General features: G+C 39.4%; 1 protein-coding gene across 1 annotated transcript; it reads right to left on the reverse strand.

The window, feature by feature from the left end:
- Positions 1-219: 219 nt before the first annotated feature.
- On the reverse strand, positions 220-5,376 carry LOC149827528 (pectinesterase-like). The gene is made up of 3 exons (XM_090020337.1): positions 4,376-5,376; positions 2,119-2,610; positions 220-648 (listed from the first exon to the last, which is right to left on the reverse strand). Exons 1-3 carry the CDS (start codon positions 5,355-5,357, stop codon positions 452-454), a joined length of 1,671 nt encoding a protein of 556 aa, XP_089876463.1. The 5' UTR covers positions 5,358-5,376; the 3' UTR covers positions 220-451.
- Positions 5,377-27,275: the final 21,899 nt, after the last annotated feature.

Genomic DNA, 27,275 nt, shown 5'->3' on the forward strand with positions numbered 1-27,275 from the left:
AAGCCCACCAGAGCTCCGCTCATCACAAGTTCGAAACCCAAGGGTGGCATCCCTGGTTGTATTGCTCAGTGGGAAAGAGGACCGACCTCAAGGGTTTTTTCAACCGGAGGCCAGCCAATGTGCGGTCGGTGATGGGGGAATTTTTTTTTTTTAATTATCCAAAAAGAAAAATATCTTGTCTCAAACATTAATGTAACTAAATTTTAGGATCCAGATATTGCATCCAATCCGAAAACATTAATTAGCTTTATTTACTTATTTTCAGCACACAACAACAAAGCAACCCCTAAAGAAAAAAAAACTTCTCACACAGAAGTCCTAAATTTTTCTTATGTCCGCTCTATTTCCGGACTCGATATAAAAACTCTTCCCAATAGATGAACCAAACACTTAATTGGATCCAAGAACCAACGGATCTTAAAAATGTACATGTTTGCAAGCCAAATTTCTATTAGACGTTGTTATCATAAGGAACCGCCAAGCTGTCCAACCATTGGTTACCATAAATCAGACTAGGAACCGTGAAATTCGTTGCATCCTCATAGGTCATGATGTGGTACCCAGGCCATGTGACCCGTTGATCAGTGCTTGATCCAGGTCCATTGTTCGAATACTCACCATAGTACAGAGTGCTCAAGCCCCAGTCCCCTGTACAAAGCAAGATAATGGGAGTTATTAAATAAGCTAAAAAACACACAAACACTAGTACACATACACAATAATAAAGCAATATTATCTTGATATAGAAGAAATGACCTGAAATTGCTCCAAAATAAAACACAATTCCAATATTAAACCAACGTGTCCTTTAGAATTTTAGTATGCTTTATAATGGAAACAGGTTTGATTATTACCAAATCATGAAATACACACCCATTTGCCTTCTCAAACAGTGGGTTGGATTTGGGTCGCATAGACCTAGCTAGAGCCCGATCCATCTCATGTTAGTTAGGCCATATGCCCATAGCCCTTTGGACGGCCAGAACCAAACCTGTGCAGGCTTGCTAATTTTTGTTTTCCCCAAAAAATTATAAGCAAATATTTCTACATCGTGTTCAAGATGGTATATTTTTTATCTGAAAATGTATTCATATTTGAGGAACTGTTTGGACTTCAGCACAAGGAGAGGAGAGATTTTTTTTTTTTTTATTCCCAAAGGATAAGAGGATTGAGGGTTCAGTTCCTTTTTTTTATGGAATCCTTAGGCTCTGTTTGGGAGCTTTGAATTGGGGGTGCATTTTGTGCTTTCCCCAACACCCTTTGTTGTTTGGAAGCAGTGTGTTGTGGTTTCTCAGGCGCCCTCAGTTGTTTTGCTGTAGGAGTGTTGCCAAAATATTGGTTTGGGGATGAAGTTAGCAGCCAGAATGACATGTGACATAGAAATAGTGTTTTCGTCCCAATGCAAGGCTCTCAATGAGAACCTTAAGGCAAGTTTCTTTCGAGTAGGTTTCGTAGGAAATCGCCGAGTTGACATCCATTTTCCTTCCTTTTCTTCATGAATCATACAAACACGGGATGGCAGATCAGGTGCAATTTTACATTGCTGTCCTACATCTTATGTAGGGCCCTACAGCTGACAAGCCATATCTCGGAGTCGGAGGGTGGTCAGGTGCAGCGGCCACACTCTCAAAATGCGCAATGTGATTGCACTTGATTCGCCCTAAAAACATCCATGGTGGAAAAGTGTCATGTTGGCATAAGTGGGACTCAGTTTTTTTCACCACCTATACCTCTTTCATATGAAAGAACTTTGATAGTTTTTTTTTGTCTTACGAAAGAAAATCCCGAGAATGATTTTCTTTGTTGGTTCATATGGCCGACCCCAATTGTTTTGGGATGAAGGCGTAGTTGTTGTTGTTGTTGAAAGAAAATCCCCAGGATCACCATCGGGGGTCGACCGGGTGGCCAGCGGCGTGGTTATGAGGGTGCTGAGATGAAGGCACCAGATCAAACCCTGCTGGCGCACGGGTATCTCCATAGCTTTTAGAGGTGGGCCATGTAAGGCAAGGTGGTCGCTGGCACCCACCAGGGAGGGTTTCTCATTATGAAAAAGAAAATCTTCGGGAATTGCAGTTTTGTGATCTATGCAACTATGACTGGTGAGGGAAAAAATTATACCTGACCATGGTGACCAGCCTGAAGGATCAATATGTTCCCCAATATAGGATGTCATGACGACCGTCTGCGAGTAGTTCTTCCATGGCCGGCCAAGGTAGCTCTTCACACTTGAAAGGCTGCTTGAAAGCTCAGAATCTGGCAAAAGGGTGCAATTATCTATGGAAAACCCAGTGTTTTGGTTTGGATCAGTTCTAGCTTGTGCTGTAAGAGCATTGAACTGCCCGGCCATCGGTTTCCTCGCGACGATCTGGGATGCTTGGAACACTACTGCTGCATTGCCAAAAATGAAATCAACGGTGCCGGCGATCAGGCTTTCCCGGTAGAACTGCCTGAGTGAGTGGGCATAAAGTGTGTCTTGAAAGCCCACTATACCGCATCTGTAGATTGCCGCCATATCGGCGTTCACACGTAGAGCAACAGCTTGGTGCTTAACAGCACCGGCCGTGTTTTGGATCGTCAAGTCTCGAGCTAGGAATCCGGTGCTGGCCACAGCTGCACATGTCACAGATATGTGATTTAATTTCCCTTTCAAGAATTGGTAATTGCAATTCTTAACCTGAGAACACTTGGAGGAGAAATGATGAAGATTATGAACTTGGTGCTGCCCCTTTTCTCGTCTGCCCCCTTAGTCCTTTTCAAAATAGTAGTTTTCTTGAGATTTTTCTCAAATCTAACACCATAGATGTGATTTATAGGTTTTGTTGAGTGAGAACCAGTTTTTGGATCACAGGAATCTGACCTGTATACAAAGTTTCTCGTTGATGCAAAATCAACGGCGATGAAGGCATCAGTTTTTTTTTGCCTCATAAAATCACATTTTTCGTCAAAAAAACATGATTCAAAAGTTGATTCTCACTAAATTAAGCATGTTAAACACATCTAACAGTTCAAAACTATCATAAAACACTTCAAACTATAGGGCCTAACGAGGCAGAACAAGAAAAGTGAGTCTAATATGTTCAGTTCTCATATATATATATATATATATATTGGTCACACTTGTGAGTTCCAAACCTCTAGCAGAAATTCAAAGAAAGAGGTCAATTTGATTAAATCTAACCTCATCAACATGTTCAGCAAGGTCAAAATAGTAAGAATTGACCCTTGGACACTAGTTTTTTTAACGTGAAAATATAATTTTTTGATAGTTGAAAATTTGGTATAGTGTGTAAACCTTTGATTTTCAATCCTCACAAAAATCCAATATGCACATGGGAAACACTTGACCCAAAGGCTGGTTTCTATTAAAACAAAACATGTAGGTCTCATTGTGCAAAAAAATAGAACAGAATATTAGAGTTGTTTAATTGGGGATTTGGAATTAATCCATTTATTTGAATGATAATTATGTTTAATTATCTTTTTATTTTAATTTCAAAACATGATTTTAGGTCAAAATTGACTTGAGTTCAATGAATATTTCCTGGTCAGGTTTCCGTGCAGGATCGGCCCTTACTGTTTTAACTCTAAAAAGCACCTCTGCACATGTAAAACACCTAGCACATGAAAAAGACCAAATTTACTACATGTTTTGTACTGAGTATATGTCAAGTGGGCCGACAAGCTAGCACAATATAATGGGTATGACCCACACCTAAGTCAGTAGGGGAGGATTCAGCTTTGGATCATATGATATTAAAAATCACCATTGATCATAGTGATTTTCAAATGTTTTGCACCAGACGCCAAATCTTTTCAAAATTCTTTTGAAAGGTGCGATTTGACATCCGCCCTTAATCTATGATCAAGAAAAACTCTCATCCACAACCGGCTCGCTTAATGGTCATGCTTCTTTATGAGATAAAACTCTGGGTTTGAGGAATACGACCACCCAGCCTTAGCCTTATGTGCCACAACCATGATAAAGCAACAGCAGACGGATTCGATCCTAAGGCCGACCCTGCTAACCATATGGGTAACCACAGCCATGGTCATCAATAATGATTTTTAATATCACCTGATCATGTCTATGGCGATTCCCTTCACACACACTATGTTGATCCTAGCTATCCAACTCAATGTTGTCAGTTTCGGTGAGAATCGACTTGAATTGGCAGATTCGATTCGATAGCCGATATAATTTTGACAACATTGATCCAAGTGATGCATCTGAATTGAAGAACCAAGATTAGTCTACCTCCTAAGAAAATGCTGATTGATCCAAGAAGTCACTCTGACGGCTCAGATTAAATGTAAGATGGATCTCATCGTAAGTCAGATGACAGGATTGAAGTCACAAGGAACAAGACTCACTCACCTAAGGTAGCCGAGCGGTAGGTGGTCCAGCCATCGATGACACTGCGGTTTCCGGTGATGATGGTGCGCCACATCCCGTCCCCCACCAACGCCACATATTGCCTGCTCTTCGGAATCTCTACGTGCTCGTCATAGGTGCCCTCCTTCACGTACACCACCACCCTGGTCTGTTTGTTCTTGGGCACGGCCAGTATGGCATCTGATACAGTGGTGAAGTTGCCACTCCCATCCTGAGCAACAATCAGAAGAGTGTTGGTGTCAGACCCACCTGACCCCGAGCTCTGCAGCAGCCTCCTGTCCTTCCTCTTCAGCCATGAAGGGAACCCGCCGGAGGAGGCGGAGAACCCCATGAGCCTCCGCCGGTTCAACGTCGTCGTCGTCGCGGCGCCTTTCGTCAGGACGGAGAGCGCGTTGCTGACGTACTGGTACACTGAGTTCAGGCTGCTTATGAACACAAGCTTGTATGCACCTGAGGCTGTTGACAGGCCGTCCAGGCATGTCTCCTTGTTGGTGAGTGCCGCACTCAGGTAGATCCGGACGAGGGCTGGCTTGAAGGACTGGGATGAGGTCTGGTTGATGCAGGTCTGGAGCAGGTCCAGGGTGGAGTTGTGGAGCTCCTGGCAGTCAAAGATGGTGCTCTTCTCGGTCTCAATGATGCCGGAGGATACCAATGTGTTGATGATGGGGTTGAGGTTGGTGGCCTCTGTGTAGGCTAGCTGCAGGGTCTGCTGAACCAGGATTAGGACCGCTGGGTCTAAGACTGTGTTCGGGTTCGTCAGCGGCGCTGGGTCGATGCTTATGGATAGGAGCTTTGATGCCTCTAAGCAACGGGATGGGTATGGGGTGGAGTTGCAGATGGAGTTGAGGTAATCTGTGTGGATGTTGGAGGAGGAGGAAGACGAAGAAGAAGAAGGGAGGATTAAGACTGAGAAGAGGAGGGTGATCATCAGAAGATGAAGACTGGAAGTGGGTTTGGAAGCCATGATGGGTTTTGAGATTTTTTGTGGTGGGGAGATGGACGTTTTATTGGGTTTTATATACAGAGATTTTTTTTATCATGGTTGGTGAAGATTAAAAAAACCTGTTTGGTTTTGTTCAATCTTTTTGGGGATTGGCATTGCATATTTGACCTAGAAAACGATTGTTTCTAGGTGCCACCGCTCTAGTGGCACAGCCGTTGTCTCCGTGCTATCGATGTGTCTCATTCATAAAGTAAAGTAACGAGTACAGTGGGAATCTATGTATGGACTCTCGGAGACGTCCTAGCTACGTGTCTACATGACCAGAAATCGTTTAATGAAAGGTTTCCTAGATGAAGTCAATCAACTTTGATGTAATTGATAATGAAAATATTCGCAATTTAATTAGTAATTTAAATTTTAAAATAATAAATAATTTTCTACCGTATATATACCTTGACAGGACCACTACTCGATTCGGGTGTCACAGGTGTTGGGTCCAGCCCTATCCCTCATTAATGGTATGGGCAAGTGGATTAGCCACCCACTTGTCATTAATGCAGAAGAAGTTGAAGGGTTAGCCTTATCCCCTCATTTAATGATGTGGGGAAATGGAATAGCCACCTAACTCCCATTAATGCAAGAAGTTGAAGGGTTAAAACCCCTTCGGTTTCTGGAATGAGTCTAGAAGGATCACTTCTAGGAGGTTCATATCTAGAAGACTCTATGTCATCTATAAATAGGGGTGTAGAGGTTGTGTGCTTGATGAGAGAAGGGTAGAGTGGCTGTGTGCAGTGTGCAGAGAGAGAAGGAGTAAGAGAGAGAAAGAGCAGAGAGAAGAAAAGGAAGGAAGAAGGTTCGTCACCACGCATTGATCCTCAGAGACAAGTGTTGGTTGTGGTGTGGGCTTTGACTCGGGTTGTGCACCCGAGAGGTAATCTTGTATTCATTTCTTCCTATGTTTTTTTTGTTGTTATTATCTTTAGCTTTGGGCAAGCTATTGGACATTATACTCTCTACATTGTACTCTCTACTTTCATTATAGTGGATTATTCTCTCTGTGCCCCGTGGATGTAGGTCGTGTTGACCGAATCACGTAAACCCTTGTGTTGTGATTTGATTGTGCCTTTGTTAGATCCTATATTGCTTCCGCATATTTTTTTTGTTATCTTAATTTCTCTACAAGTGGTATCAGAGCTGGTTCGTGGAAAATCATGTCTTCTAAGTCAGTTAGCTCTAAGTTTGAGGTTGAGAGGTTTGATGGCAAAAAAAACTTTTCCTTATGGCAAAGAAGGGTGAAAGCTCTACTTGCACAGCAAGGGTTGCACAAGGCTCTTGTCGGCAAGACGAATAAGCCAGAAAGCATGACCGATGATGAATGGGATGATCTTGACTTGAGGGTTGCTGGTGTGATTGAGTTGTGTCTATCAGATGAAGTCATATGTAACGTGATGGAAGAGAGGACAGCCGCAGGATTGTGGTTGCGGCAAGAGAGCCTCTACATGACCAAAAACTTGTCCAACAAGTTACACCTCAAGAAACAACTTTATAGTCTTCGTATGAAGGAAGGTACTCCCATTCTTGACCATCTTAGTGTGTTTAATAAGATTATTGTTGGTCTGTTTAGTCTGGATGTTAAACTTGAAGATGAGGATAAAGCTTTGTTGTTACTAACCTCATTGTCACCATCTTATGAGCATCTTGTGACAACCATAATTTATGTAAAAGAAACATTGGATATGGAAGAGGTCACAGGTACGCTAATTTCCAATGAAATTAGGAGAAGACCATCACCAAATGAGGATTCTGGTGAAAGATTGATGGTGAGTTCATCCAAAGGCAGGGGTCGGTCAAAGGACAGGAAAAATGACCGCAGATATAGGAGCAAGTCCAGGTCAAGGAAGGACATCACTTGCTACAATTGTGGAAAGAAAGGGCACTTCCAGAATCAGTGCAAAGAGCCAAAGAAAAATCAGAAAAAAAGGGAAAGAGACAGAATCATCAGAAACCAAAGAAGATACCACAGCCACAGTTGAAGGTGAGCTTGTGATTTTGTCTACTACTAATGATTCATGTATCTGTGTATGTCAGGATACAGATTGGGTCATAGACACAGGAGCCTCGTACCATGCCACACCACAGAGAGAATATTTCAGTACATACAGGACCGATAATTTTGGTGTTGTCCGAATGGGAAACACAGGAACGTCAGAAATTGTAGGTATTGGAGATATTCATCTCCAGACCAGCCTTGGGTACATGTTGGTGCTCAAGGATGTCAGACATGTTCCAGACTTGAGGTTGAATTTGCTTTCAGTAGGAAAGCTTGATGAAGATGGCAGAAACAGTGTTTTTAGCCAAGGACAGTGGAAACTCAGCAGCGGGTCATTGGTTCAGGCCAGAGGAAAGAGATGTTGTACTCTTTACAAGATGCAAGGCAAGGTATGCAAGAGACAGTTGAATACAACTGAGGACTCTTCTATTGATTTGTGGCACAGTCGATTAGGCCACATGAGTGAGAAGGGCTTGCAGATTCTTGCTAAGAGGGAGCAACTCCCAGAGTTAAAAGGTACACGTCTAAACTCGTGTGTTCATTGCTTAGCTGGTAAGCAACATAGAGTATCCTTTGTTAGAAATGCCTTTCATAGAAAATCTCACATTCTGGAGCGAGTTTATACTGATGTTTGTGGTCCTCTGAGAACAAAAACTGTTAATGGTTTTACTGATGTGAAAACTTTCAGTGGTGCACTCTATTTTGTTACTTTTATAGATGACTTCTCCAGGAAGGTTTGGGCATACCCTCTGAAAACCAAGGATCAGGTTCTTGATGTATTCAAGCAATTTCATGCCATGGTTGAGCAAGAAACAGGAAAACAACTGAAATGCATCAGGTCAGATAATGGTGGCGAGTACACAGGTCCATTCCATGAATATTGTAAAATTCATGGAATTCGCCATGAGTTGACAGTTCCAGGTACCCCACAACACAATGCAATTGCAGAAAGGATGAATCGTACAATTGCAGAAAGAATCAGGTGTATGCTTGCACAATCCAAGCTGCCAAAGAAATTCTGGGGCGAGGCCTTAAGGACAACAGTTGATGTGATCAACTTGTCTCCTGCTCATGCCTTAGCAAATGATGTTGCAGATAGGGTATGGTCAGGAAAGGATGTGTCTTACAAGTACCTGAGGGTATTTGGATGCAGGGCATTTGCACATATCCCCAAGGAGGAGAGGTCCAAGCTTGATGATAAGACGAGGCAATGCATTTTTCTGGGATATGGTGATGCCGAATTCGGCTACAGGCTATGGGATTCAGAGAAGGAGAAGGTATTCAGATCCAAAGACGTGGTATTCTTTGAAGACCAGACACTTGAAGATATCAAGAAAGAGGTGTCAATTCAGACTTCTGCAGGTGGATCTATCCACTTAGATCCAGTTACTCCTTCAGTGGCACAAGTTGAAGGAAGAACAGTGCAGGAAGATGATGCAGAGGCGGATGTTGATTTACCCGCAGGCCATGTTGAGCAGTAAGAAGTTAGAGAACAACCTCTTCCAGAACCCCAATTGAGAAGATCTTCCAGAGAGTCACAACCTTCCAGAAGGTATTCTCCACATGAGTATGTGATGCTTACTGATGCAGGTGAACCAGAGAGTTACCAGGAAGCACAAGAGTGTGAGCAGAAAGAGCAATGGCTAATAGCTATGCACGATGAGATGGATGCATTGCAGAAGAACCACACTTATGATTTGGTGGAACTACCAGAAGGAAGAAAGGCCTTGAAGAACAAGTGGGTTTTCAGGTTGAAGACTCAAGAACAATGCTCTCAACCAAAATACAAAGCTAGATTGGTTGTGAAAGGCTTTGGTCAAAAGCAAGGTATTGACTTTGATGAGATTTTCTCTTATGTTGTTAAAATGTCTTTTATTCGTGTTGCTCTAGGTATTGCTGCTAGCCTGGACTTGGAGATTGAGCAGCTAGATGTGAAGACTGCTTTCCTCCATGGTGATTTGGAGGAGGAGATATACATGGAGCAACCAGAAGGCTTTAAAGTCAAAGGTAAAGAAAATCTTGTATGTAGGTTGAAAAAGAGCTTGTATGGGCTAATGCAAGATCCAAGACAATGGTACAAGAAATTTGATTCATTTATGTCTGAAAATGGATACAATAGATCGACTGCAGATCATTGTGTCTACATAAAATGGTTCAGTGAGAATTTTATTATTCTCTTGTTATATGTTGATGATATGCTTATCCTTGGAAAATATATGTCTATAATTGACAGGCTTAAGAAGGAACTGAGTAAGACGTTTGCAATGAAGGACATGGGGCCAGCAAAGGAAATATTGGGCATGCAAATCTCTCGTGATAGAAAAACCAAGAAGATATAGTTATCACAAGAGAAATACATCGAAAAGGTGTTGGACAGGTTCAATATGAACAATACAAAGCCAGTTGGTTCTCCTTTTGCAAGTCACTTTAAGCTGAACTCGGAGCAGATTCCATCAAGTGACGAGGAGAAGGAGAAAATGAAGAAAGTTCCTTATGCTTCAGCAGTCGAAAGCTTGATGTACGCGATGGTATGTACGAGACCAGACATCGCATATGCAGTAGGTGTTGCTAGTAGATTCCTTGCAAATCTAGGAAAAGAGCATTGGGCAACAGTAAAGTGGATCTTCAGATATCTCAAAGGGAGCTCCAAAGTTTGTTTAAGCTTTGGTTGTGGATCACCTGTCTTGACAGGTTACACAGATGCAGATATGGCTGGAGATATTGATACGAGGAAGTCCACATCTGGTTTTGTACTCACTTTTGCAGGGGGAGTTGTGTCATGGCAGTCAAAATTGCAAAGGTGCATTGCTTTGTCTACTACTGAGGCAGAGTACATTGCTCTTACAGAAGCTTGCAAAGAGATGTTGTGGATGAAAAGATTCTTGATGGAGTTGGGTTTTGAGCAAGACAAGTACTTGGTGTACTGCGATAGTCAGAGTGTCATTCATCTCGCCAAGAATTCAAGTTTTCACTCAAAGTCAAAGCATATAGATATCAGGTACCATTGGATCCGAGATGTGTTTGAGAAAAATTCGTTTCATCTTGCAAAGATCTCCACAAATGATAATGGTGCAGATATGCTGACAAAGGCCTTACCGATGGATAAACAAAATACATGTCGGCAACTGGCCGGCATGAACTTCAATTGATTAGTTGAATTGAAGTATCCCCTAGGGCTGGAGAGGGAGATTGTTGGGTCCAGCCCTATCCCTCATTAATGGTATGGGGAAGTGGATTAGCCACCCACTTGTCATTAATGCAGAAGAAGTTGAAGGGTTAGCCCTATCCCCTCATTTAATGATGTGGGGAAGTGGAATAGCCACCTAACTCCCATTAATGCAGGAAGTTGAAGGGTTAAAACCCCTTCGGTTTCTGGAATGAGTCTAGAAGGATCACTTCTAGGAGGTTCATATCTAGAAGACTTTATGCCATCTATAAATAGGGGTGTAGAGGTTGTGTGCTTGATGAGAGAAGGGTAGAGTGGTTGTGTGCAGTGTGCAGAGAGAAGAGTAAGAGAGAGAGAGAGTAGAGAGAAGAAAAGGAAGGAAGAAGGTTCGTCACCACGCATTGATCCTCAGAGAGAGGTGTTGGTTGTGGTATGGGCTTTGACTCGAGTTGTGCACCCGAGAGGTAATCTTGTATTCATTTCTTCCTGTGTTTTCTTTGTTGTTATTATCTTTAGCTTTGGGCAAGCTATTGGACATTGTACTCTCTACATTGTACTCTCTACTTTCATTATAGTGGATTATTCTCTCTGTGCCCCGTGGATGTAGGTCGTGTTGACCGAACCACGTAAACCCTTGTGTTGTGATTTGATTGTGCCTTTGTTAGATCCTATATTGCTTCCGCATATTTTTTTTGTTATCTTAATTTCTCTACAACAGGGACAGCCTAAAAGGGTCTGTGCACAACGTTTCGCACACAGGTGAGGACCCATTAGAGGGGTAATCTATGTAGGTCATAATAGCTAACTTAGGTACCAAGGTGGTATCCCATCCCATGTGGTAAGCGGGGTCCTTTGCTGAAGGCCCAGGTTCTTAAGAGATACCTGGTAGGGTCGGCCTAACCCTAGCTAGTCTAATAGGCATCCTTGGGTGGGACTTTCCACCCTAGTCGGCCCTTTTGACTAGGACTGAACGGCAACCTTAATATATATATATAGTGCAATGGCTTAAAGCCTAAAGTTATCAAAATGGATATTAAACATTAGATAACCTACGATACAAAAGAATATTTTTGGAAAATGGAACAGTTAGGGCTGGAAATGAGTGAGAGAAAAAAGAAGTTCCAAGGTTCATTACAAAAGGGAGAGGGCTCACACCCCCCCCCCCCCCCCCCTCTATGTTGCTCTCTTTGCCTCTTTTACTTTTTATCTCTTCTCTTCTCTTTCATCTTCTTCTTCCTCCACACTGTTTTGGAGGTCTCAAACTCCATTGAAATAGCATTGAGCAAAGTGGTACAACCACAGTTGAGAGGTGATGATCGGTTCACACCAACGACCTGCTTGTTTCGGTGATTTGATCCAAGTGGTTTGTGGATTCAAAGTAGGGGTTCTAAACTAATGCTTGTAGGCTAGGGTTTGTATGCACAAGCATACTTCAGGCTTTAAAGATTGACATTAGAATCATATATCAAGGATTGATATAGGTTTTGATTTCGCAAATACTCGAAATCGGTTTTGAGAAAAAACTCGATTTTGGTAAAAAGATGAGTTTTTTTCCAAAAAAATGATTCAAGAAAAATTTGTACACTAAATTTTAATAGTCATACACCCCATTTATTCCAACCATATCAGTCCTTAAAATATTAGGACAAATCATTTTCAATATATATATAAGAGGAACGTTTTGATATAAGTATTGTATCTGGGCATTTTGAGCACAGTTTGTGAACCCCATGAAGGGACTGATCCATAATTGGAATAGTCCAGGTTCTGAGTTTCGATCAGGTCCAGATCAATCCATACCATGTGAGGACCGATATGTTCCTTACACCAAAAAAATGTCATTGGTGTAGATGCTCAGGTACAATCATTTTGCTGAATGGGTTGCAGAATTTACTGCATAGACTGATCCACTTAAAGCTCAATCATGCACACGTAGTTGTGAATGGCCCAGATCAATCTCGTCCTGCACAGAGAGTGATCAGTTATTTTAAAAAAAGAGAGAGAAAAATACTGGTGTGACTTCCTATTATGAGCATTTTTCAGAGCACAACTTCAAAAAGGTTGGAAGGATTGATCCACTTGGAGATCAGTCATGAATTTTGCTCGACATTGACTCAAACCAATCCCTGAATGGGATAGGACTGATCGACTTTTGTTAACAATTTTTTTTTGAGTAGAGAAAGATGGGACTTACCCAGATTCGCTAAAATTTTGTGTAGAAGTGTGGGGGATGCCGTATACAAGTCTTGATCATCCTTTGCCTTATGGGAATGTAGGATCCAGACAAGTTCTCTGATCACCGAAGGTTTAATTGCATGTCGAGATGCTCGAATATACAATGAAGATTGAAAGTGTATAAGTATCTATTCTAAAATAATAAAAATTGAATTGAAAGAATGAATCTAAGTGAATGATATAGAAAAATACCTTTTTCAAACTCGAAGGTTTGTTAAGCCTTTAAGTTATTCTTTAGTCAAGACAGCACTTCTGTGTAAGTACAAAGATAGTTATAGCAACTCGTATAGCACCCCGACACAAGTAAGATAGCTCTAGAGATAAGGGTATGGAAGATTGGATTCATTTTCTCTAGGGTCTAGGCTCGAACACAAAAAATCTTGATTATTAGAAGGTAGGGTTGACCCCTATTTATAGTTTTTTTGAGTGGGATACAAACCACTGAATTCTTTCAAATTCGAATACAACCCAAATGGGTATAAGACCTATCTGAAAGAGTCCTCCCCATGTAAAAATGCACTGGAAAGGGGTGGTTAGGATGGGATAGAGTGAAAAGCCAAATGACTTATCCTCTATGCTCGAGATTTGGGATGACAAAACTATTTGGCAGTTATCCCACAAGGTGGGATGGCTAGACCAAGCATTGTCCCAAGTTGGAATGGCTGCAAGGGTGGTTGTCTGTGGGTAGCAGCTCAGACAAGGGAATCATGGTGGGATGGCAGCGGAAAGGTGGGGGGTAAAGGACCTATTTAGGGATGACAGGAACAACTCGGATGGCAGAACTATTTTGTGATCCAAGATACTTAGGACCAGCCTTCGAATGGCATGAACAGGTGGAACTAGCTGGTTTTTCTTTATTATTACCTATTCAAATTAGGAACCAATCACTACTCGATAAATCAATCATAACTCCAATTCATGAGGAGTTTCTATGAACGGTTTGCAAGGTGTGAAAGATGATAGATAAGGGTATCCGTGACAGAAAAGTGAGCCCTAAACTCAGCCTGTGTACAGTAGGGTAAATCCTGCCTAACCAGATCTTTAGCCGAGTATGAGCCCATTAATTGTACAAAGCATAGGCTTCAGATTATGATGAAGTCAATGTGCGGACATGTTAATATACAATTGTACACTATGGTATTGTCTAAATGCAAGTTCTGAATTTTTATAAAACATGCCATTTGAATGTTCTGTTATTGCATGTCACTGTTTAAAAGTTATACTGAATATGCAAATGCATGTGTATTGAAGTGTGTGGCATGTGACAATATAAACGCATGGTGTTACTTATATTCAATGCCTAAAATGAATGTATGATTAAATGCAAATACTTTATGATTAACATGCATGATATAAAAGTGAGAATGATATTGAAATCATGCATCAAGGTGCACAAAATGAAGGCCCAAAACCTTGAGATAGGTTCAATGAGTGTGTGCAAGAAAGACAATGGGATTAATATAAGTAAAAGGTCAAAATAAAAACAACAATTCTATTGATGCTTAAAATGAGAGGGTAAGCGATACTTTCAACTCTGTAGAACTAAGTTTTAAACACGAAAGGTTGCATCTTCTCAACCATGAAGATAAGAAAAACCTCCACAATAGTCGTAGAGTAGTAGGTAAAGAAATCATGAGTGAAGTCTGATAAATCAGGATAGAGGTGTTGGGAGCACTCTCTCTCTATAAGGTCGTCGTTCACCTAAGACTAGTGATTGATACCCAACCAGGGTTAAGCCATAGCTTATTTAAAAATACCCCTCAAGAGTTGTTGCCCTTATCCAGATAAAGCTTATATTAGTACCCACAGGTCTAAAAAGCAAAAAAAAATTGTATGTGCATTAACTTAGACATGACATAAATCGTTTAAAAAGAAAACATAAATTAAAAAAGTTAAAGCTACTCATGCATAAAGAGTTACTTGTTCTGTATTAGTAAGTGCATGCATTATCTATCTGCTCATGCATAGATTTAGTATTTAGTTCTGAATATGTCTGTGATATGCAATTGTGATCGAAAACATGTTTTTAAATGATTGTCTACTTAAATAAATGTTTGTAAATGAATGAATAATATTTTATGTATATTGATTCAGTTTATCTTGTGTTGTGTTTAGTATACTCTAGTGGGACTCAATGAGTGTGACCCTGAATGTTACATGCAGATACTAATTAAGAAGCCTTGCGATAGCGAGATGCAATGACGAGTCGAAAGCCAAATATTTTACTTTCTCAGAGATTCTCTTTGATTGCACCTTATTTTGTTATTATGGACCTTGAAAGGATGTTGGTATTGTCTTTGAATGAATGAGACTGGATTTATTTTTATGTGATTGGCAAATTCATTTTAATTCAGTGGTAAAGTCTGATTGCTTTGTAACCCATCTAATCTTTTTAATCGATCTTTTTAGCAAATGATTTTTGTTGTGATTTTTCAACTATAAAAATAAATTTTGTGTTTTTTGGGTTAAAATTTTAGAGCATTACAAAATAAAATTTATAATGATATAGAAGGATATCTCATATCACATATAACAGTTTTCAAGATAATTGTTTATCTCAAAGAGAAGTTGTAATCTCAAAGATTATCACTTATTAAAGAAGATGATAATCTGCAATTTCCAAAATTATCACTATCCTTATCATATCTTGATTATTTTTCACATTGGTTGTAGATAAAAATTTTGTATCTGGATTATGTATTTATATAAATGTATGAGTTAAGAAATTGAATAAATTGAAAAAAGAAAAAGTGAAAGAGAGGATGTGAGAGCATTTTTTATGGATGTAGACATTTGGCCAAACCACATATATGCATGTTATTTCTCAATTTCTCCTCTCTAATATTTTATTTAATTTTTATTCAATTAGTTTTTTATTTTTTCACATGGTATCAAAGCATGACTAGATCCATCTTGACTAACTTGAAGTCTGCATTCTTTTTTCTATCGGCAAGTTCTTACTACAATCTTTACGTTGTGCATCTTTCAATAACTTTGGATCAAATTGTATCACTTATGATGCTTGATTATTGTGTTATCATCACTAGAACATTGATACGTTCAATCATTTTCATTAATTATAATATATATTTTCATATTTTCAAGTTGAAAGTTTTCTTTGTTCACTCTCGAACTTGAAGGGGTCACTGAAATCTATAACGATATGGAGGGATATCACCTATCATAGATAGGGTTGTCAACAGTCCTTGTTTTCCCAGACTTGACCCGAACCAAACTCTATAGGGTCCGGGTATGGTGATAAATAATAAGAGTCAATTAGGACTCGAAGGTGTGATTAATACATAGACCTAGGTGTAGTTTGTGAAATTTTATACCAGACTCAGACCCGATCCGAGTTCTGATTAAGACCCTCAATTTTCAATGTAAAAATGATGTAAAAATATGGTTTTATCAAGTATGGTCCAGGTCTGGTTCATGTAGTTCTTATTGGGCCCGGGTATGGTTTTTCTTATAATGGACCCAGTTAGACTTGTGTCAAGATCCAATACCATACCCGAAAATCAGGTCCAAGTTTGGTACCACTTGGGTCTGAACCAAACCTAACCCGTTGACACCCCTAATCACAAACAGTAGTTTTCTAGATAATTGTTTATCTTAGAGGGAAATTGTAATCTCAAAGATTATCACTTATCAAGGAAGGTGATATTATATAATTTTTTAAATTATCGACTATCCTTATCTCATCTTGATTATTTTTTATATTAATTGTAGATAAAAATTATTTATCTAGATCAAGTACGTGTATAAATGTGTGAGTTGAGAGATTGCATAAATTGAAAAAGAAAAAAGTGAGAGAGTGGATGTGATAGCTTTTGGGGGTGGATGTAAGCCTTTGACCATGTGTGTTATTTCTTCATTTCTGGTTCCTAATCTCTTATTTCATTTTTATTCAATCAGTTCTTTAGTTTTTACATTTTGAGCCTTCAACCTTGATTCTTATGTAGTGTATGGTCTGTGGTATTTTAACATGCCCTAAGACACTTGAAGTTCTAGATAGGCCTATGACAAGGTCCATAAGAGTACGATTTGGCATGGGATATAACCTGACCAAGTTCACGATCTCCAACGTGTGTACACTGTAATTTTGGTCTTCACAAATTCAAAATACTTCAGATGCTTGGGTGTGTGTTATTAATCTCTTTGGATGTTGGGGAAGGTAGGATGCCACCTTCCTTGGATCTTTTCCGAATTTGTCATCTTTATGTATACCCATCGTTCAAAGACATGAAATCTTTTTTGATACGCGGTTCTTTTTGTATTGTTGTGTTGTTCTAGATAGAATTAACTTTTCCTTGGATTAAGCCAAGGAAAATCCATTTCACACATTGGCAGGGCTTTTGTTGATAATGTAGAATCCTTGATGTCTTCTCTTCACTAAAGACTACACCCAACTTCAAGCTTGCCTTAAGGAATGCCCTTGTGGATTTCGAACTCGTGATGTCTCATCAATTTGGTGATGTTCACAAGTCATCTCTATCATATAGCAGAACCATTGCAGCCAGAGGTACATTTTGAAAATCAAGTTAGACAAATTAACGATAAGAATTGAAATGTACTTGAGGGTGCCTTTCACTGGTGGACTCCATAAGAACTTGACCTAATCTAGAGATTACCCTCTTTGACAGAGAACTTCGTCGTCGAAAAAAAAAGTAACTTACTTCAAGTTGCACCATTATAACTCCAGTGCCATAGTTTCTATTACCGAGTTGAAAGAAAATGGCATGACCTAAACCCGCAGGGGCTCCGCGTGGTTGGTAGGAGCTGTCAGTGCATGTCTCCTTGTGGTGGGACGTTGCGGGTTCAAACCCCAGTGGTACCTTGACTAATAACTGGTGAGGGTCTGCCTAACCCCAGCTTGCCTTTCCAAAAAAAAAAATGGCAGAACCTAAAATAAAATCTTCCTGCTGGCCTCCTTATTACAGCTCTAGGTCAAATGCCAAGGCTGCTTTGATTTCCAATTGGATGTTTTCACAGATAGTATAATTCTAACTTCACGTTGCAAATGGCGCCACATTAGTATAATAGACTTGGAATTCGTTGGCTTGGTTACATCTCACATGCTAAAAAACCAAAATGCTATACATTGTCTGCTCAGTGAATATGTGTTTATTGAGAAGTTAGCTAGCTATAAGATATATGATTATCAGGAGATTTGATTTTGGGATAACCATTTAACGAATATTAATTAACCCAATTTTGTCATGTTTCAACACTAATATAGTGATTATTTGGCAGCTTCACAGCATGACTTGTTAATTTGTTCTTAATTTCACAGATTTTTGGGGTTGGCACAGATGCAACAAATTAAAGGTGCATGGCTGATTAATTATCTCACAATCCTATCAGTTAATAAACACTAAAACTTGTTTAATTAATTTGTGATTTATTTAAAAGAACAAATAGTGGGAAAGATGACTAAATATACTATCTCGTAGGGCTGGTAAACAAAGCTGAACGAACTAAATAGAAGGCGTTCAAAACTCTGCCCGTTCTTTTGATGAGCCAAGCTGATGAGCTTGAGCTCCTTGGGAGCCCACGTTAAATAAACGAGGCAAATTCGAGCTGGCTCATTTACAAATTTGAAAATAGTAGAATTTAAACACTCAACCAACTAAATCAAGCTCAAACTAGCTCATATGCAAATTAAACAAATATATTGTTTCAAAACTGCAAACCATAGAATTTTAGGTTTACACTTACTGCTTGTAAACCAAACACTTCAACCATCTATATATATATATATATATATATATAGAGAGAGAGAGAGAGAGAAGGGAGTAGCGGTCTAGGGTAACTTACCATCAGCGAAGGGGGTTTCTGAGTTGTTTTTCCCATATCATGCAGATGTCATATGAAGATATGGGTTCGGAAAAAACATTATATATATATATGGCGTGGTTGATTTGCTAAGAAATGATATTTGGATTGTATTTTTGGATAAAAAATATATTTTATTAAAGCTTTGAATATTTATGATATTTATAAAAAATTTACACCATTGATTTTCAAACCTTATAAAATCTTACTTACATGGAATCGAAAGATGCAAGAGTTCATCTCTATAAAAATCAAACATGGAGAAAAGACATATACATGGTCTCTAGCAGCGGTTAAGAATCGTTACTAAAAACCCCTTTTTTTGCATTTTTATAATGCATGGCATCCAAAACATCGTTTGATGATACGGGTTTTCATATATATATATATATATATATATAGTGTTTCTAGTTATCGAGACTATATGAACCAAGCCGAGCCGTACACTTGCTGTTCACGTTGGACTTGCCGAGCCTATTCAACAAGTTCAAACGAGGTCTTTGTAATAACGCAACCCAAGGTTTTACTAAAAACAGCCTTTCTTTCCTATTCCACCTCACGAGGGTATTTTTAAATTTTTGAGAATACAAAGGACAATTTGGTCATAAGCTCATGGAATTCGCACAACACATCACGTTGTCAAATCTCTGTGAAACAATGTTGAAGAATCTGAAAAGGGGAGAGGGTTTTAGATTGATGGAGCCCACATGCCCGAAATACCCCTACTTTCTAGGTTAGGTCATGCTATTTTGATCATTTGATAGAAGGGTGTTTTAGGTAATTCTCTTAAAAGCGCGTTTGTCACTTGTCACCATCAAATTATTGGAAGGTAGAAGTGTCGGACTCCAACAATTAGTCAAGTGAGAAAAGACGAGAAATAGCCTTTGACTTTAAATTTACCAAAAGCACCCCTGTCTTCTAGCCCATTTGACTACAAATCATATTAGTGGTCGTCGTTTATCAAGTTGTGGGTTATCGCGTTCTGCAACTTGCTCACGCCCAAGACAATGAGGGGGGCGGCGATGGCACCAACCGTGATCAGGGCTGCCCCAGCCAACAATTTTGTGGGCCTACTTTGAATATGGCTGAACCCAAATTGTTGGTTTACATAATCATAGATATTCTTTGACACATGGCACACTACTATTGAAGGCATGCGGCGCAACCGTCGGAGTCATCCATATGGATAACGGAGTTGTTGCTAAGATGCCGGATCAAATCCCACTGGTGCACAGGTATGTTCATAGCTTTCAAAAGTAGGATACTTAAGGCAAGGTGGTTGTGAGTCCCACTTAGGGTTTTCCTCATTGGTGGGTGCGTCGACTAAGTGGCCTGGTTCTTGGCAAGGGTTCTTCGTCATCAGAGAAAGAAATGCTGGCATGTTATGAGATAGCGCAGACATGAAGACAATGATCCGATGATCGGGCCGAGTGTTTGACAAGGAATTTAAACCTTATGCCCACGCGCGGTAATAATGTTTTCTACGAGTCTCTAAACATGCCAACATCTTAACTCTCTGCTTGTCTAGTAGGAGCAGCTAGTGCACATCACCTTGTGTTGGGACATTGCAAGTTCAAATCCCAATGGTATCGTTGTATGATTGGTAGGGATCTGCCTAACCCCAGCTTGCCTTTAAAAAATAAATAAATAAAACTCTCCAAAGAGAAGTGTGTAATCTTTCTCATCATGAGCAACATGCCTCATTTTCATCACCAAATACTTCAGATTAATGAGGCAAAACAGCCTCATTCAGCAATGGTTTAAGCAGAAACCAAATCTAACTTAATCAAATGTCTTAATCAAGTTGACATGATATAAGTATAAGAAATGCCCAAAAGAGAAAGATCATTGAAGACTTGGAATGAGGCAACTAAAAGTGACATGAATGATTGTAAAGGGGTGGAAAGTTTAGCCCTAAATAGACAAGAATGAAGAAATAAGACTTGATGATGATGATGATGCCTTAAGGAAGTCGGTATCGGATGCGGAGATGGTCGCTGCCGAATCCTGCTATGCCATTTCCCATCCCAGCTACTAGTTTCCAAACGGGGCCTAAACGCAGCTTGTTGGTTTTCATTTTTTCTCTTTTTGTTTCTTTTATGACAAAAGTTTCCTGCCAAAACTCCAGGTGGGGAAGGCAAGTTTCCAATATTTTCAAAAGCTTTTGTTTTAATGGCAAGTAAGTGAGACATTCTGTCCTTTTTTTCATACTTTTTGAAACATTATAAGAATCATTTTGATATACATCCAATTAATCCGATCTGATTTTACTTGTTTGTAACTGAATCTGACCCTATTAATTAGTTGAATCTGAACATTACTATTAAATCTGACTAAATGGATTTGAGTTTATCAGAACCATTTACATCCATGCCCCAAATCTGCCTAACAGCATTGCACACTTAGTGTGCCTCTGGGCCTGGTCTGCCCTCCGTTTTCTGTTAGGCCCCACAGCTGATGGGTTGTACCCCAGAGATAGAGGGTGGTCTATAGTGACAAATATTGTGAGAATTTGCTTGAAAGTTTAAAAGGGTAATTTTTTGCGAGATTTTCAAAATATTGTGAGATTTATGAAAAAAAAAACATAAATACCGTTATTAAACATGATATTTTTGTTTTAAACGGCTATTTATCTTGAAAAATCATGTTTTTATTTTTAAATAATTTTTATTAATAATTTTTATAAAAAATATTTTTATATTTTTTAATTTAATTTTTTTATTGCCAAGATTTTGCCAAAAAAGGCAAGATTTATAAAAAAAAAATTCTAATTCTTACAAGTTTTTTAAAAAAGAGATTTTGTCATTTTTAACGTTTGTCACTATGGGGTGGTGAGGTTCAGCGGCACACTTAAAGTGTGCAATGTGATTGCACCTGATCCACTCTCACCAAGTTGATTCTCCAAAAGGAGTTTACAAAATTGTGGAAAGAGTTTTTGGTTTGCCAATACAGTAGATTTTGTCAAATATCTGAAATTCAACCAAGTAATCTATGTCGGTTAAGCCAAAACTTTCTCGGTATTTTTAGATGGATTCCTAAAGAAGGATTGGGGATGGGGGCAGGGCGGGGATCGGGGTGAGAAAAGGGCGGCGTGGGGAAAAACATAAGTCCATCCCTGCACTGGTTTTTATTTTAACCTCCATCACCATTTCATGTCTTCCATCCCTGGTCCAAACGGTGGTGCGAGGCAGGGTGGGGCCCTGTTTCCCCTGGTCCACTGCCATACCTAAGCTTGGGCTTCACTTGTTTGGTAGGAGCTGTTAGTGCACATCACCTTGTATTGGAACGTTGCAAGTTTAAAACCTAATGGTATGTCTTATAACTGGTGGGGTCAGCCAAACCCCAGCTTGCCTATAAAAAAACAAATGACAAACACGAGGGTCTTTTTCCTTTTTTTTTCCTATATTGGTTTGGGGAAACAAAGACATGAATCCTAATATTAAAGGGCTCCCCTCATCTGATAGGGGCGGCTTGTGAAGGTCACCCAGTTGAAGAAGGGACATCATGAGTTCGAAACTCATAGGGAACATCCCTTGCCACAAGGATGAATCTGGGTTTACTCCTAGGAGGGACCTCAAAGGATTAAAAACTGCAAAGGTCTGCCAAGGTATAGTTGGTAATAAGTGGGTTTTTCCCTTGACCTACCCAAAAAAAACATCCCTAATCTTAATATTATTATAGTCTAGGGCATGTTCAAACAAGGATCACCATCCCTAAAGTTCATGATCCAGAGCATGCTTCCCTATCTCCCAATAGAAAGAGTTCAAGCAGTTTTTCTTTTGTCTTTTTTGGTTAAAAGATAAGATAATAGAGCTAGGGTTAGGCACTCTGAACTTAATAATAAAATACAACACGCTATAAGTGGAAACCACTCAAAACCAATCCGGCGGCTTATCCTTTCAAATAGAAATAGAACTCCTATTGAAAGCAACCAATGGAGCTAGATTCATATCAATCACATACAAAATATGGGATCTACCTAATGCTATTTATTGACTGTTTACTTGTTTGGAATGTGTAGTTTGGCCAAACAACAAATGAACTTGTCTTGCATAGAGGCCAGATGGTAACCAGGATAGCTCAATCTTGTTTAGTGTGGACAACATGATGGGGTTAAGACAACAATCAAATGCATGAACTGATCAATGCTGACAATGACTGGGTAAGGATGCCAGCAGAGCATTCAAAGGAAACCAATGTTGTCAGTATCGGCCTCCTGAATCGGCATGTATAGGCAGAAAATCGTTACGATAGTAACCTGAATCTGCTATTTTTTAATAAAAAATGCTTAAAATTAACTATTTTAATATTGTTTTAATGGTTTTAACATGTGTCACATTCTGATTGACACAAAATATTTTTTAGCCAATTTAGAACGATTCACTTGAGAATCCGTATTGAATCATTGGCCAAACGATGCAAGGTTACGGACAACATTGAAGGAAACAAAAGGCCTGTTTTGGAAGACACAACAAGAATGACAAGCAAGATGCTCTTTTGCTATCAAAAGCCAAAATCCTTCATTAAATCCCCATTACTTTCCTTCCCTACCCCATTATTGGCCAATGAAATTGGTATACCCAACAAGGCTATCACTACCAGGAGGGTCAATAGCGGTAATTTTTCTCATCGTTATTGCTTTATTTCTTATCATTATTGGCTTATAACAACGAGAATTTATGCCGATAAGGCGTTACTAAAGGATGGCCTTTGTTGACCAATAACAACAACATTTATAGGTCATTATTAAAGGTGAAGCAATGAATCTCCACTACAAGAAAAACGTGGATTAGCGACAGACATTTGCGATGGATTTTTTTCGTCGCAAATGTGCGACAAATTAGTGAGAGAAAACTATTCGTTGCTAACATTCAAAATATTTACAAAATTAGTGATGAAAATATCTTCCTTGTAATTCTGTCGCTAATGAGTGATAAATTAGCGACGGATTTTTTTCATCACTAAACACTACCAGAAAAAATGATAATTAGCGACGGAATTAGCAAGAAAATTATTCTGTAGCTAATCTGTCACTAATTACCAAGGGATTAGCGAGGGATTTTTTTTGTCGCTAATCCGTCACTAATTAGTGACGGATTAGCGACAAAAAAATTCCCTCGCTAATCCCTTGCTAATTTTCGATTTAACCCATTCTATCTGAAGCGCAAAATTTTCCCTCACTCCTCGTTCAAAATATTTTTATTTAAACAGTCTCCCACCACTCCCCTTGCAAGGTCCTCTGCTCCTTCAAGGAGCTCCATCTGCTCTGCATTGAGCTCCCCGACGGCAAACTCGACGTCGACGACGGTGCCCTCCTTAAGTGGCAAACCGAGTTCGGGAGCTCACTCGAGAGCTACGCCATCCTCGTCGCCCCCTCCTTCCGTCGATTGCCCGCTGCTAGCTACGATCTCCCCATCGATCCCGCCACTAAAGCCAAGAGGGACCCCAATTGCAGACATGAGGACCAAGGAGGCATCTCGGAGTCATTTTACATGAACGGTGGACTAAAGCTATGTGTCGTCTGGACGATCACCTCGCTGATCACCGCCTCCGTCGGAGAGCGCGCCAAAGAGCACGCCGGTTCTGTGCAAAAGACCCCGCAATGGCGGGACGGGCCGCTCGGGTACAATGCATGTGTGGTGCGGTAAAAGTCTGTCCTATTGCTGTCGGAATACCGCCCGGCTGGGAGCAATTTTTTTTATTTATTTTTTTTAAATTTAACGATGGATTAGCGACGGATATTATCCGTCGCTAATTTAAAATAGTGGCGGACTCGTGACGGATAATATCCATCGCTAATTTAAAATAATGGCATACTCACGACGGATCATGTTCGTCGCTAATCTGTCGCAAATTAGCGACGAACGTAGCGACGGATAAGTTCTATCGCTAATTACATACTAGAATTATGCAACGGACGCTATCCATAGTTAATTTATCGTCAATCCGTCGCTAAACTGTTTAGCGACGGATTAGAGACGGATAATGTCTGTCGCTAATCCACATTTTTCTTGTAGTGCTCGTCAAAAAATGGGAACACTAATAGTGGCGAAGTAGGCTATAACGACGATATTGTTTTAACAGTAAGATAGCCTATAACAACAGGATATTTAGATCCCTATTATAGGCTACCTATAGGTTATAACAAACTTGTGTCATCATTATAGCCTATAACGATGAGAATTAACTCCTTATTGCAGCCTATAATAGGGAGAATTAACTTGTCATTATTGACTAGTTATAATGGCAAAACGGGGATCTCACTTATAATGGCGAGACAGGAATGCCATCGTTATATGATATAAACATGTAAATAAAAAACTGAAAATATATGTAAATGATGTGCTTGTATATATAACATCATGAGACTAATACATACAAATCTCTAAAACTAACATATATGCATCTCCTCAGTCGTTTAATAGTTGTTGATCTTCTATGAATGAGTGAGTGAATTCAAAACAATCAAATGAATATGCTAACCGAGTTTTTTGATACCATCACATCCGAGACTAATAGATGTCTATTTCTTCAGCCATGTGTTTAATAGTTGTTGACCTCTTATGAACGAGTGATTAAATTCAGAACCACAGATAACAAGTAGGAGAGAGCAAAGCATAATCTTAACAAGAACATGATTAAGGATGTGTTGCATATTAATTGCTTGCTTTATTTGCTTAAAAAGGGTTCTAAACCTCATAGGAACTGTTCATGATATTTCAAAAGGTTGTCCATTAATGAAATCTAAAGCTGAACATAAATTTCCAAAACTACTATCAGTAAAGTGATTCCAAATTCACTTAAGCTTGTATCATAGACTAAATGAAAAACTCTCAAGAGCATTTCAAAATTTATAAAGAACTTGAAGAAATCTAGAATCTAAAGCGCTCAAGGGCATTAGATAAATATGTTACGCCATAGAGGCTGTCATATAAACCTGTCATTTGATAGCAAAGTCTCTTACAAATATTCTATAGAACAAAAGAATGCATACATGTCATGTACAGATTGTTTCAACAGAATTCTATTTGTAATTAACATGAGAATTAGCATTGCTAATAACAAATAATTTTGCCTAGTTATCTGAAATGAATATGTAGAAATTTCATATCCAGCACACTTGCATCTAATCTGCATGAAACACCCCATCTCAACTACAACAAACAAAAGCACTCAGAATGCTCGCTTTTTGGATCTCAAAGAGCAGAAATTTTTTCTATGTGATAGCTTGGATCGGCTGGATGGTAATAAGCAACTCAGATGAAATGAGCCAAAAGAAAACAAAGACTCATTTTCAATATAAGAATTCCAGCTTAGCTACTTTCCATGAAATCAACCAAAGCAATGCAAGTAATGTACTAATTAAAATGTCATTGCATCTTGATTACCCCCACTATAAAAAAAACAAAAATTAGAGATGTATAAAAAAAAATCTAGTTTTTCGGGAATGTCGCCGCATGTTGCATTGAACCGACTCATAGAGACATAGCTAAACTCAAAGAGAGAGAGTCTGGAAAAGGAAAAGACAGTTACTGGAAGCTTCTTAGGTAGGTGGGAAGCTCACTTCCCGTAAACTTGCTTCGAAAGTGTGATACTCCTCGTTTTCGAAACTTCATGAGAATCTCGATTCTCTCACGCTTCTTCTATGCTTCTCACACACATGGTTTATGCTTCTTATATGCTTTTTTCAAGTTTTTTCATGTTTTTCATGTATTTTTTCTCACGCTTTCACATACTTTTCATGTACTTTCTTTAAATTAGTAACCATCTTTGTTAGATTTTAACAAAAATTTAACTCTTTTGCTGAAAAATCATGAAATATAAGAATGATCAATTTTATTTTAGTTGTTATTTGTTTCTTGTTCGTACCATATTGCTTTATTTTTTTTATATTTTGCTTTTAAATTGATACTTTGCTTTCTGCTTCCTATAAATTTTAAAATGCTTCGCTTCTCGCTTTTGCTTCCCATATTGTTTTCTGCTTTTGCTTCCTAGTTTGACAACCTTGAGAAAAGAAGAGGAAAGGTGACAGAAGAAAATGAATAGGAAGCAGCAGAGCAGGATCCTGCACAGAGAGAAGGAGAGAGCGTAAGGAAGAAGGAGTAGAGTTTAGGTGTGGAGTTTATGGGGCAAGTGGGAAGGAAACAACAACAGGGAAAGAAAGAAAAGAAAGAAAAAACGGAAAGGAAAGGCGGCAAGGAGGAGCTGTGTGTTTTAATAATGTCCAATAAAAAACCAAAATAATAAAAAATGAGAAGAGAGAGAGTTCAGGATGAATCAAACCTCGCATCATGCAACTCGAAGGGAAGACGCGAGAGAGTAGGGCTGCCTCGCCTAGGTCACCTGGTTGTGGGGTCATATAGGTAGGGGCAGAGTGTTGGAGAGGGGGCCACCGCCACAGTGGGGTTACGGGGAGATGGGGAAGGCGGAGGGTGCGCGCGCGCGCGAGAGAGAGAGAGAGAGAGAGAGAGAGAGAGAGAGAGAGAGAGGAGATTAGGAATTTCTTTAGAGAATAGAGAGAGAGAGGAGGATTGGAGGTGGTAGCCGGTGGTTCAGCAAGATCGCATAGAGAAAGATAGAGAAGTATAAAAAGGGCTCATTGGGCTCTTTTTAAATACGGCATCCTTATAACGGCACAATCCAGATCTTG

Source organism: Nuphar pumila, chromosome 10, assembly GCF_984573655.1.
Source record: "Nuphar pumila chromosome 10, dmNupPumi1.hap1.1, whole genome shotgun sequence".
Lineage (NCBI taxonomy): Eukaryota > Viridiplantae > Streptophyta > Magnoliopsida > Nymphaeales > Nymphaeaceae > Nuphar > Nuphar pumila.